Genomic DNA, 12,337 nt, shown 5'->3' with positions numbered 1-12,337 from the left:
ACTGCGGATTTGCTGCAATTCTGTGCGGCAAAAAACGCTGCGGATCTGCAATCAAATCCGCAACGTGTGCACACAGCCTTAGCATTTAGTGAACCTAGCAAAAAGGCAATCAAAAAACAAGTGTGGGATTGCACTTTTTTTGCAATTTCATCGCACTTTGAATTTTTTTCACATTTTCTGTTACACGACATGGTGAAACCAATGGTGTCGTTCAAAAGTAGAACTTGTCCCGCAAAAGATAAACCCTCACATGGCCAAATTGACGGAAACATTATGGCTCTGGAAAGAAGGGGAGCGATAAAAGCTCCAGGGGTGAAGGGGTTTAGAAACATGGATATGGACAGATCTATGGAAATAGATATATCTGTATCTATCTATCCCATATCTATCTAATTCTATCTATCTGTCTGTCTGTGTCTATCTATCTATCTATCCCATATCTATCTATCTATCTATCTATCCCATATCTATCTAATATCTATCTATCTATCTCTGTGTGTAATGGAGTGTGGGTTGGAAAAATCTAAAAGAGAAGTTGGACAGAAATGACACCACAAATCTTTTTGAACAGAGAGGAGGGAGAGGAGGGAGGGGTTTGGGTGTTTTTGGAGGGGGTGTGCTAGGTTCGGGCTTAGTGGCAGTGCAAAGCATCATGGAACTTGTAGTATTAGGTCACAATAAGGAAGTTGTCGATTAACCCCATGAGAGCTGAATCCAGCACTGAAGATGTGCTGCTACAGCATGATAACAGCTAATATTGCTAAAATAAACACAGTAGATGTTTTCAGTGGCACATAATAGCAAGATTTATGAAAAAAAAAAAAAAACTTTATAGTAGTGGATAACTTCTTTAATGCTCTTGTTTATTAGTTGTTGGAAACTACACTGCATTAGGCCTACAAACTGGGTATGGGGTGTAGAGAGATGGTGTGTTCCACTCCAAGGTGTTCCCCAGGTTGCCTTTCCTGAGCTTCGATCTTCCGGCTCTCGTTTAGTAGTTGTTGGAAACTACACTGCATTAGGCCTACAAATTGGGTATGGGGTGTAGAGAGATGGTGTGTTCCACTCCAAGGTGTTCCCCAGGTTTCCTCTCCATTGCTTCGATCTTCATGCTCTCGTTTAGTAGTTGTTGGAAACTACACTGCATTAGGCCTACAAATTGTGTATGGGGTGTAGAGACGGTGTGTTCCGCTCCAAGGTGTTCTCCAGGTTGCCTTTCCTGAGCTTCTATCTTCAGGCTCTTGTTAAATAGTGGCTAAATGGAACAACTGCATTTGGCGTACTAGTTGGTTTGGGGTCTACTAACAGTGTCTGCCGCTCCTTGCTGTTCTCCTGGTTTCCTGTCCTGAAATTCCATTTTCAGGCTCTCGTTAAGTAGTTGTTAATGTTAGACTGCATTTGGCCCACTAGTTGGGTTGGGGCCTACTATCGGTGTCTGCCACTCCTTGCTGTTCTCCTCCACTGAACAAAGCTGTGCCGCCTGTTTACTACGGTTGCCAATTTTGAACTGCATTTCGACTACTTACTGATTTGGACCTACTCTCTGTGTCAGCCTCTCATTCCAGTTGTCCTCCACTGCAATGCCCCCTGGTTAGTCCTGTGTTACCAATTTTGAACTGCATTTAGCCCACTTTATTCTTTGGGCCTATATCTGTGTTTCCTCCTCATCCTGCCCATTGCCCAGCCAGTGATAGATGAGTCTGCTGGTACATTGACCCATAACGCAAAATTCCCCGTGCACGCTACACAGCAAGATTGTGACCCTGCTGAAAGTCAGGTTCCCCTTCCCGCATACCATACCACCTTACACGGGGACAAAGAGGAAGGTGCAGATGAAAGTGCAGGTTCCTTCATCAGGTGAGGGGAGGAATACTAGTTGGCGACGTCACTGGCACAGGGCCTCTCATAGTACGCAAAAGTGTTGCTGCCGGTGGGAGGCGCCCCCGCCGTGCAAACACACCGCTGTACTTTGAGGGGCCCTGTGCCAGTGCCAATGCCAACGAGTGGGCCCCCCCTGCTTGCTCAGGATCTCAGCACTTGCAAAGTTGAAATACTTACCTCTCCCTGCTCCACTGCCGTGATGTGTTCCATATTTCCTGGGCCCACTAATTACTTGAACCAGCCCTACCCCCCACAACTTTAGCCAAATGACCCCCAATTTCAAATGCCTTCCAATTATTATAAGGTAAATTACGATTGACAAGCTTCATTAACAAGAATGGATGTTTTTGCCATTAAAATGGGCAGTGTAGGTGTTTTCCTGGCCTCCACTCACTGCCGACTATGCTCCCCCATTGACTTGCATTGGGTTTCGTGTTTCGGGCGATACCCGACTTTTCGCGATAATCGGCCAATTCCACTCGACTCGACTTCTAAGATAGTCGGGTTTCGCGAAACACGGCTCGACTCTAAAAAGGTCAAGGTCGCTCAACCCTACTTAGGGGACGAAACCTTCATAGGAGCATGACGAGAAGACAACCAAACCAAATCCCCCACACGAAGCCGGGGACCAACACACCGACGGCGGTTAGCAAAACGTTGAGCCCTTTCCTGAGACAATGTCAAATTGTCCACCACATGAGTCCAAATGTGCTGCAGCCTGTCCACCACAGAATCAACACCAGGACAATCAGAAGGCTCAACCTGCCCAGAAGAAAAGCGAGGATGAAAACCAAAATTACAAAAGAAAGGAGAATCCAAAGTAGCCGAACTAGCCCGATTATTAAGGGCAAACACGGCCAAAGGCAAGAAAGACACCCAATCTTCCTGATCAGCAGACACAAAGCATCTCAAATAGGTCTTCAAGGTCTGATTAGTTCACTCAGTTTGGCCATTAGTCTGAGGATGAAACGTCGAAGAAAAAGACAAATCAATGCCCATCCTCGCACAAAAGGACCGCCAAAATCTAGAGACAAACTGAGAACCTCTGTCAGACACAATATTCTCCGGAATGCCATGCAAATGAACCACATGCTGAAAAAATAATGGAACCAGATCTGAGGAGGAAGGCAACTTAGGCAAAGGTACCAGATGGACCATTTTAGAGAACCGGTCACAAACAACCCAGATAACAGACATCTTCTGGGAAACAGGAAGATCCGAAACAAAATCCATGGAAATATGCGTCCAGGGCCTCTCAGGGACCGGCAAAGGCAAAAGCAACCCACTAGTGCGGGAACAGCAAGGCTTGGCTCGGGCGCAAGTCCCACAGGACTGCACACAATCACGGACATCGCGCGACAAGGACGGCCACCAAAAGGACCTAGCAACCAAATCTCTTGTACCAAAAATCCCAGGATGACCAGCCAACACTGAACAATGAACCTCAGAAATTACCTTACTTGTCCATCTATCAGGAACAATCAACTTCCCAACAGGACAGGGGTCAGGCCTATCAGCCTGAAATTCCTGAAGCACCCGCCGCAAATCAGGAGAGATGGCAGAAAGAATCACCCCTTCCTTAAGAATGCCAACCGGCTCAAGGACTCCAGGAGAATCAGGCGAAAAACTCCTAGAGAGGGCATCAGCCTTAACATTCTAAGATCCCGGAAGATACGAGACCACAAAATCAAAACGGGAGTAAAACAGGGACCATCGAGCCTGTCTAGGATTAAGCCGCTTGGCCGACTCGAGGTAAATCAGATTCTTATGATCGGTCAGGACCACAACGCGGTACTTAGCTCCCTCAAGCCAATGTCGCCATTCCTCAAACGCCCACTTCATAGCCAACAACTCCCGATTGCCGACATCATAATTGCATTCCGCAGGCGAAAACTTTCTGGAAAAAAAAGCACACGGTTTCATCAAAGAACCATCAGACTCCCTCTGAGGCAAAACGGCCCCTGCCCCAATCTCAGAAGCGTCAACCTCAAACTGAAAAGGAAGAGAAACATCCGGCTGATGCAACACAGGGGCAGAAGTAAATCGGCGTTTAAGCTCCTCAAAGGCCTCAGCAGCCGTAGAGGACCAATTCGTCACATCCGCGCCTTTCTTCGTCAAATCAGTAAGGGGCTTAACCACACTGGAAAAGTTGGCAATGAAACGGCGATAGAAATTAGCAAAGCCCAAAAATTTTTGAAGGCCCTTCACAGATGTGGATTGAATCCAGTCATGAATAGCTTGGACCTTAACAGGATCCATTTCTATAGACGAGGGAGAAAAAATAAAACCCCAAAAAGAGACCTTCTGAACTCCGAATAGGCACTTAGACCCCTTCACAAACAAAGCTTTATCACGAAGGATCTGGAACACCATCCTGACCTGCTTCACATGAGACTCCCAATCATCGGAAAAAATCAAAATATCATCCAAATATACGACCATGAATTTATCAAGATAATTGCGGAAAATATCGTGCATGAAAGACTGGAACACAGATGGAGCATTAGAGAGCCCAAATGGCATCACAAGGTATTCAAAATGGCCTTCGGGCGTATTAAATGCAGTTTTCCATTCGTCACCCTGTTTAATACGAACAAGATTATATGCCCCTCGGAGGTCAATCTTAGTAAACCAACTAGCCTGTCACGATATGGTATGAAATATCATATAAGTTTAGTTGCTCGTCAGCTCATGAGGTGGGCTAAACCCCCCGTCACTAGCTGACTCTACTTGTTTCTCTCTGGGCTACGGACTGTATGCTAGAAGGGGGTTTTATTGCCCTGGGGTCGTAAATTCCAGGCTCAGAGGAAAGTCCCTCACCCCTCCCACCTTCACTAGTCAGAACTGGTAAAGTGGCTCCAAAATTCATAAAAGATCCTTTGTTTGGTTTTGGTACGATATTATGCACCATGTTTACGGTAAGAACACGAAAATATATATTCGTATTCCCACTCGGTGTAGGTACCCATCCCTTGAAACTCGGGCTTCTAACTCCGTCTGGTAAAGAAGTAGGGTTTTCTCTGTAAATATGTATCCCAGATAGGACATATTTGATCTCATTAGAATGCTCACGTTAACCCGAGATGATTGATGGGTTTGTTAGAACTATGACGTGTTTTGTAGTGAAGTTATAGAAATTAGAGAGAATAGTTTAAAGTTTAGGCAGAATGTAGAGAGAGGAGGGTCTGGATAAGCCAGCCTTTCTGTGATGTCACAGCCTTAAGGGTTTAAGGGTCTGGCAGGCTCTGAGGAGGCACCCTTCTGCTGGATTTCTTCTTCTGGACTCCTTGTCCTATTGTTCTGGAAGAGCTGAGTACATCCCATGGACTGGGATGTATGGAAACTGCACTAGCCTTGGGTGCCCGCCATGCTTTTAACATGTGAGTGTTATCTTTTCTCTTTTATTCCCTTTATGTTATAATTACCCATGTACATATTTGCAATTGTCTCATTTGTAACTTTTTTTATAAAATATTTTTGATAACGCACTGCCTAATTTTTAATGGGATATACTATCATATGTTAGTTCTTCTCCATGCTCTAAAAACCGTACCCTAAGTCTTCTGAAGGGAAAACGCTACTGTTACTGTTGAGTTGGGTTAGCTTCGGACCCGTTTAATCGAAGCTGGTGGCAGCGAAAGTGCGCTGACTGTTGGATTATGCTGAAGCAACTGCGGGTTTGATAATTATTGTTCCTGCCTGAGTGGGAGTAGTTTACCGCGTCGCTGCAGCGTGCCCAATAGCCAGTACATAGCAGGCAGCCTTCCTGGCGACTAATTACCCAGGGTGCAGTACCTAATCTGACCTGAAAGTAAGGGGGCGCCAGAGAGCTGCAAGTGTTAAGTGAAACTGTAAGCGGGATATACATAAATCCCTGCAGTTTGTGGTATATTGAAAGCAGTGGGATACCTAGAATAAGCCCCTGCTGTAAGCAAGAGGTCAATAGCCTTGTGTGTGGTTTTTCATCACATCGTGGAGTGGAGGGATAACTAAGATAAGCCCCCCTGCACATGTGATAGCCGTCTGTTGGCCTGAAGTCACCTCAATCCGTGACGTAGGGGTGACGGTCACGGTGGGAATCCTGACCCAGTGTTGACAGCGGTCAGGGGAATCGTGACATAGCCCCCTTAATCTGAGCAAACAAATCAGTAAGCAAAGGCAAGGGGTATTGGAATTTGACCGTGATCTTATTAAGAAGACGAAAATCAATACAGGGTCTCAAGGAGCCATCCTTCTTAGCAACAAAAAAGAAACCCGCTCCCAATGGTGACAAAGAGGGCCGAATATGCCCCTTCTCCAAAGACTCCTTAACATAACTCTGCATGGCGGCATGCTCTGGTACAGACAGATTGAAAAGTCGGCCCTTAGGGAACTTGCAACCAGGAATCAAGTTAATAGCACAATCACAGTCCCGGTGCGGTGGAAGGGAACTGGACTTGGGCTCATCAAATACATCCTGGAAATCCGACAAAAACTCACGGACCTCAGAAGAGGGGGAAGAGGAAATTGACATCAAAGGAACGTCACTATGTACCCCTTGACAACGCCAACTAGTCACAGACATAGTTTTCCAATCCAGCACCGGATTATGTTCCTGTAACCATGGAAAACCCAGTACAACAACATCATGCAGGTTATGCAACACCAGAAAACGGCAATCTTCCTGATGTGCTGAGCCATGTACATAGTCATCTGCGTCCAGTACTGAGGTTTATCCTTGGCCAAGGGTGTAGCATCAATACCCCTCAAAGGAATAGGGCTCTGCAAAGGCTGCAAGGAAAAACCACAGCGCCTGGCGAATTCTAAGTCCATTAGGTTCAGGGCAGCGCCTGAATCCACAAATGCCATGACAGAAAAGGACGACAATGAGCAAATCAGGGTCACAGATAAGAGAAATTTAGGCTGTACAGTACTAATGGTAACAGACCTAGCGACTCTCTTAGTACGCTTAGGGCAATCAGAGATAACATGAGCCGAATCACCACAGTAAAAACACAGCCTATTCTGACGTCTGAATTCCTGCCGTTCTGTTCTAGTCAAAATCCTATCACATTGCATAGGTTCAGGACTTCGCTCAGAGGACACTGCCATATTGTGCACAGCTTTGCGCTCGCGCAGACGCCGATCAATCTGAATGGCTAGAGACATAGATTCGCTCAAACCGGCAGGCGTTGGAAAGCCCACATAACATCTTTAAGGGCTTCAGAAAGACCCTTTCTGAAAATAGCAGCCAGAGCCTCCTCATTCCATTTAGTGAGCACAGAGCATTTTCTAAATTTCTGGCAGTATAATTCTGCCGCTTCTTGACCTTGACACAAGGCCAACAGGGATTTTTCTGCATGATCCACAGAATTAGGTTCGTCATACAATAATCCGAGCGCTTGAAAAAATGCATCTACATTCAATAATGCCGGATCCCCTGTTTCAAGAGAAAAAGCCCAGTCTTGAGGGTCACCACGCAGCAAGGATATGATGATTTTTACTTGCTGAATGGGATCACCAGAAGAACAGGGTTTCAAAGCAAAAAACAATTTGCAGTTATTTTTAAAGTTAAAAAACTTGGATCTGTCCCCAAAAAACAAATCATTAGTAGGAATTCTAGACTCTAAAGCCGGAGTCTGAACAACATAATCTTGGATATTCTGTACTCTTGCAGCAAGTTGATCCACACGAGAAAACAAACCCTGAACATCCATGCCAGAGCATATATCCTGAACCACCCAGATATCAAGAGGAAAAAAAAAGAGTCTTTCTTTTCCTTCTTTTGAGCTGCATTTAATTCATTTTTGGCCACTTGTACTGTTATGATGTGGTGGTCTAGGAGCAACATGGAACGAGCTCTGAAGGAAGTGGTAACTGTACTGACCGCAGTCCCTAAGCTCAACACAACACTAGAAGCAGCCGTGGAATGCTCCTGACACTCCCTATGCATCTCGTCACAGCCTAAGAGCTAACTACCCCTAAAGATAGGAGCAGAAAAACTATCTTGCCTCAGAGAAAATCCCCAAAGGATAGATTAGCCCCCCACAAATAATGACTGTGAGTGGAGAGGGAAAAGACATACACAGAATGAAACCAGGATGAGCACAGGAGGCCAGTCTAGCTTGATAGATAGGACAGGATGGAATACTGTGCGGTCAGTATAAAACACTACAAAAATCCACGCAGAGTTTACTAAAAATCTCACACCTGAAAAAGGTGTGGAGGGTAAATCAGCTTCCCAGAGCTTCCAGCAAGACAGAATTAATTCATACTGATACGCTGGACAAACATAGAAAGCACTGAACGGATAAGTCCACAATCTGTGAACAGAACAGAGCAAGGAAGAACTTAGCTTTGCTGAACTGGTCAGGATAACAGGGAAATCCAAAGAGATGTGAATCCAACCAGGAATCATTTACAAGTGGCACTGGCTGAAGGATAGAGCCAGGCATAAATAGCCGAGCAGAAGAGAAGATAAGTGGAGGCAGCTGATGAAGCTAACTCCAAGGAGCAGCCATACCACTTGAAACCACAAGAGGGAGCCCAAGAGCAGAACTCACAAAAGTGCCACTTACAACCACCGGAGGGAGCCCAAGAGCGGAATTCACAACAAAGAATATAACTACTATAATACTGCTCCTATGTACAAGAATATAACTACTATAATACTATTCCTATGTACAAGAATATAACTACTATAATACTGCTCCTATGTACAAGAATATAACTACTATAATACTGCTCCTATGTACAAGAATTTAACTACTATAATACTGCCCCCTATGTACAAGAATATAACTACTATAATACTGCCCCCTATGTACAAGAATATAACTACTATAATACTGCCCCCTATGTACAAGAATATAACTACTATAATACTGCCCCCTATGTACAAGAATATTACTACTATAATACTGCCCTATGAACAAGAATATAATTACTATAATACTGCTCCTATGTACAAGAATGAATATTACTATATATATATATATATATATATATACTAGATTGTGGCCCGATTCTAACGCATCGGGTATTCTAGAATATGCATGTCCCAGTAGTATATGGACAATGATGATTACAGAATTCGCGGCAGATTGTGCCCGTCGCTGATTGGTCGAGGCGACCTTTATGACATCATCGTCGCCATGGCAACCATTATGACATCATCGTCGTTGTGCCCGTTGCTGATTGGTCGAGGCCTGGCGGCCTCGACCAATCAGAGACGCGGGATTTCTACGTCGATGCTGTGCCGGTCTCTGATTGGTCGAGGCCTGGCGGCCTCGACCAATCAGAGAGCCGGGATTTCCAGGACAGACAGACAGACAGACAGACAGACAGACAGACGGAAAAACCCTTAGACAATTATATATATAGATATATCATATCTTCCTTCTTGTCCTCTGCTCATCTCTCTACGTTCACAGGTCCCAGTTTCGGATGTGCTGTAACGCCTCTCGTACACTGATAATGACTAAGGAGAACAGTGCGGTTGGACAGACTATTCAGTATGATGGAGACAAGGGAAGTAAGAACATCACGGAGAGTCTCTACCAGCTGTTTTTAGAGGTAATGCGGTCATCTCACACACAATGACACATGGCGGCATATTCCGTGCGGCGCTTCTATGATCCAGTGATTAGCGGTCGGTGTAGAGTTGGCTCCGGGGCAGTGTTCTGTTATTTTCTAATCTTACAATAAAAACATTTGGAGAAGGAGTCAGAGCCACTGAGCAGATTGTGGACCCCGGGGATGTGCAGGATGTAGAGGAGGAGTTAGTACTCAATAGTAGTGATAAACAAAATTGTTCGGAAAACGATCGCCAAACATACATTCGGCACTACTATAGCACATTTGAATTCGTGATCAAAAATACAAGCAAAATTTTGAAAATTTGTAAAAATCGGTAACATTTGGTAAAAAGTGTGGGAAAATATTTGCGTTGCCACAAAACTTGACAAAAAATGACAGAACGGGCGCAGGATGGCAGCAGCACATGACAGAACGGGCGCAGGATGGCAGCAGCACATGACAGAACGGGCGCAGGATGGCAGCAGCACATGACAGAACGGGCGCAGGATGGGAGCAGCACATGACAGAACGGGCGCAGGATGGGAGCAGCACATGACAGAACAGGGGAGCAGGATGGGAGCAGCACATGACAGAACGGGGGCGCAGGATGGGAGCAGCAAATGACAGAATGGAGGCGCAGGATGGGAGCAGCACATGACAGAACGGGCGCAGGATGGCAGCAGCACATGACAGAACGGGCGCAGGATGACAGCAGCACATGACAGAATGGGCGCAGGATGGGAGCAGCACATGACAGAACAGGGGAGCAGGATGGGAGCAGCACATGACAGAACGGGGGCGCAGGATGGGAGCAGCACATGACAGAATGGAGGCGCAGGATGGGAGCAGCACATGACAGAACGGGCGCAGGATGGCAGCAGCACATGACAGAACGGGCGCAGGATGGGAGCAGCACATGACAGAACAGGGGAGCAGGATGGGAGCAGCACATGACAGAACGGGGGCGCAGGATGGGAGCAGCACATGACAGAAGGGGGCGCAGGATGGGAGCAGCACATGACAGAACCGGGGCGCAGGATGGGAGCAGCACATGACAGGATGGGAGCAGCAAATGACAGAATGGAGGCACAGGATGGGAGCAGCACATGACAGAACGGGGGCGCAGGATGGGAGCAGCACATGACAGAACGGGGGCGCAGGATGGGAGCAGCACATGACAGAACGGGCGCAGGATGGGAGCAGCACATGACAGAACAGGGGAGCAGGATGGGAGCAGCACATGACAGAACGGGGGCGCAGGATGGGAGCAGCAAATGACAGAATGGAGGCGCAGGATGGGAGCAGCACATGACAGAACGGGGGCGCAGGATGGGAGCAGCACATGACAGAACGGGGGCGCAGGATGGGAGCAGCACATGACAGAACGGGCGCAGGATGGGAGCAGCACATGACAGAACAGGGGAGCAGGATGGGAGCAGCACATGACAGAACGGGGGCGCAGGATGGGAGCAGCACATGACAGAAGGGGGCGCAGGATGGGAGCAGCACATGACAGAACCGGGGCGCAGGATGGGAGCAGCACATGACAGGATGGGAGCAGCAAATGACAGAATGGAGGCACAGGATGGGAGCAGCACATGACAGAACGGGGGCGCAGGATGGGAGCAGCACATGACAGAACGGGGGCGCAGGATGGGAGCAGCACATGACAGAACGGGCGCAGGATGGGAGCAGCACATGACAGAACAGGGGAGCAGGATGGGAGCAGCACATGACAGAACGGGGGCGCAGGATGGGAGCAGCAAATGACAGAATGGAGGCGCAGGATGGGAGCAGCACATGACAGAACGGGCGCAGGATGGCAGCAGCACATGACAGAACGGGCGCAGGATGACAGCAGCACATGACAGAATGGGCGCAGGATGGGAGCAGCACATGACAGAACAGGGGAGCAGGATGGGAGCAGCACATGACAGAACGGGGGCGCAGGATGGGAGCAGCACATGACAGAATGGAGGCGCAGGATGGGAGCAGCACATGACAGAACAGGGGAGCAGGATGGGAGCAGCACATGACAGAACGGGGGCGCAGGATGGGAGCAGCACATGACAGAAGGGGGCGCAGCATGGGAGCAGCACATGACAGAACTGGGGCGCAGGATGGGAGCAGCACATGACAGGATGGGAGCAGCAAATGACAGAATGGAGGCACAGGATGGGAGCAGCACATGACAGAACGGGGGCGCAGGATGGGAGCAGCACATGACAGAACGGGGGCGCAGGATAGGAGCAGCACATGACAGAACGGGGGCGCAGGATGGGAGCAGCACATGACAGGATGGGAGCAGGAAATGACAGAATGGAGGCACAGGATGGGAGCAGCACATGACAGAACGGGGGCGCAGGATGGGAGCAGCACATGACAGAACGGGGGCGCAGAATAGGAGCAGCACATGACAGAACGGGGGCGCAGGATGGGAGCAGCACATGACAGGATGGGAGCAGCAAATGACAGAATGGAGGCACAGGATGGGAGCAGCACATGACAGAATGGGGGCGCAGGATGCGAGCAGCACATGACAGAACGGGGGCGCAAGATGGGAGCAGCACATGACAGAATGGAGGCGCAGGATGGGAGCAGCACATGACAGAACGGGCGCAGGATGGCAGCAGCACATGACAGAACGGGCGCAGGATGACAGCAGCACATGACAGAATGGGCGCAGGATGGGAGCAGCACATGACAGAACAGGGGAGCAGGATGGGAGCAGCACATGACAGAACGGGGGCGCAGGATGGGAGCAGCACATGACAGAACGGGGGCGAAGGATGGGAGCAGCACATGACAGAACGGGGGCGCAGGATGGGAGCAGCACATGACAGAACTGGGGCGCAGGATGGGAGCAGCACATGACAGGATGGGAGCAGCAAATGACAGA

General features: G+C 48.1%; 1 protein-coding gene across 2 annotated transcripts in view; it reads left to right on the top strand.

Annotated features, from left to right (window-relative positions):
* Positions 1 to 12,337, top strand: part of LOC138677403 (alpha-N-acetylneuraminide alpha-2,8-sialyltransferase-like) — a 287,030-nt gene that overhangs the window by 154,186 nt on the left and 120,507 nt on the right. For both annotated transcript variants that reach the window (XM_069767498.1, XM_069767499.1), the window contains exon 4: positions 9,294 to 9,435. In XM_069767498.1, the coding sequence (XP_069623599.1) occupies positions 9,294 to 9,435 (142 nt within the window). The remainder of the gene's footprint in view (positions 1 to 9,293; positions 9,436 to 12,337) is intronic.

The sequence above is a fragment of the Ranitomeya imitator genome, chromosome 4 (assembly GCF_032444005.1).
Source record: "Ranitomeya imitator isolate aRanImi1 chromosome 4, aRanImi1.pri, whole genome shotgun sequence".
Taxonomy (NCBI): Eukaryota; Metazoa; Chordata; class Amphibia; order Anura; family Dendrobatidae; genus Ranitomeya; species Ranitomeya imitator.
The sequence above is the reverse complement of the archived record's forward strand: the minus strand, read 5'-3'. Positions and strand labels throughout refer to the sequence as shown.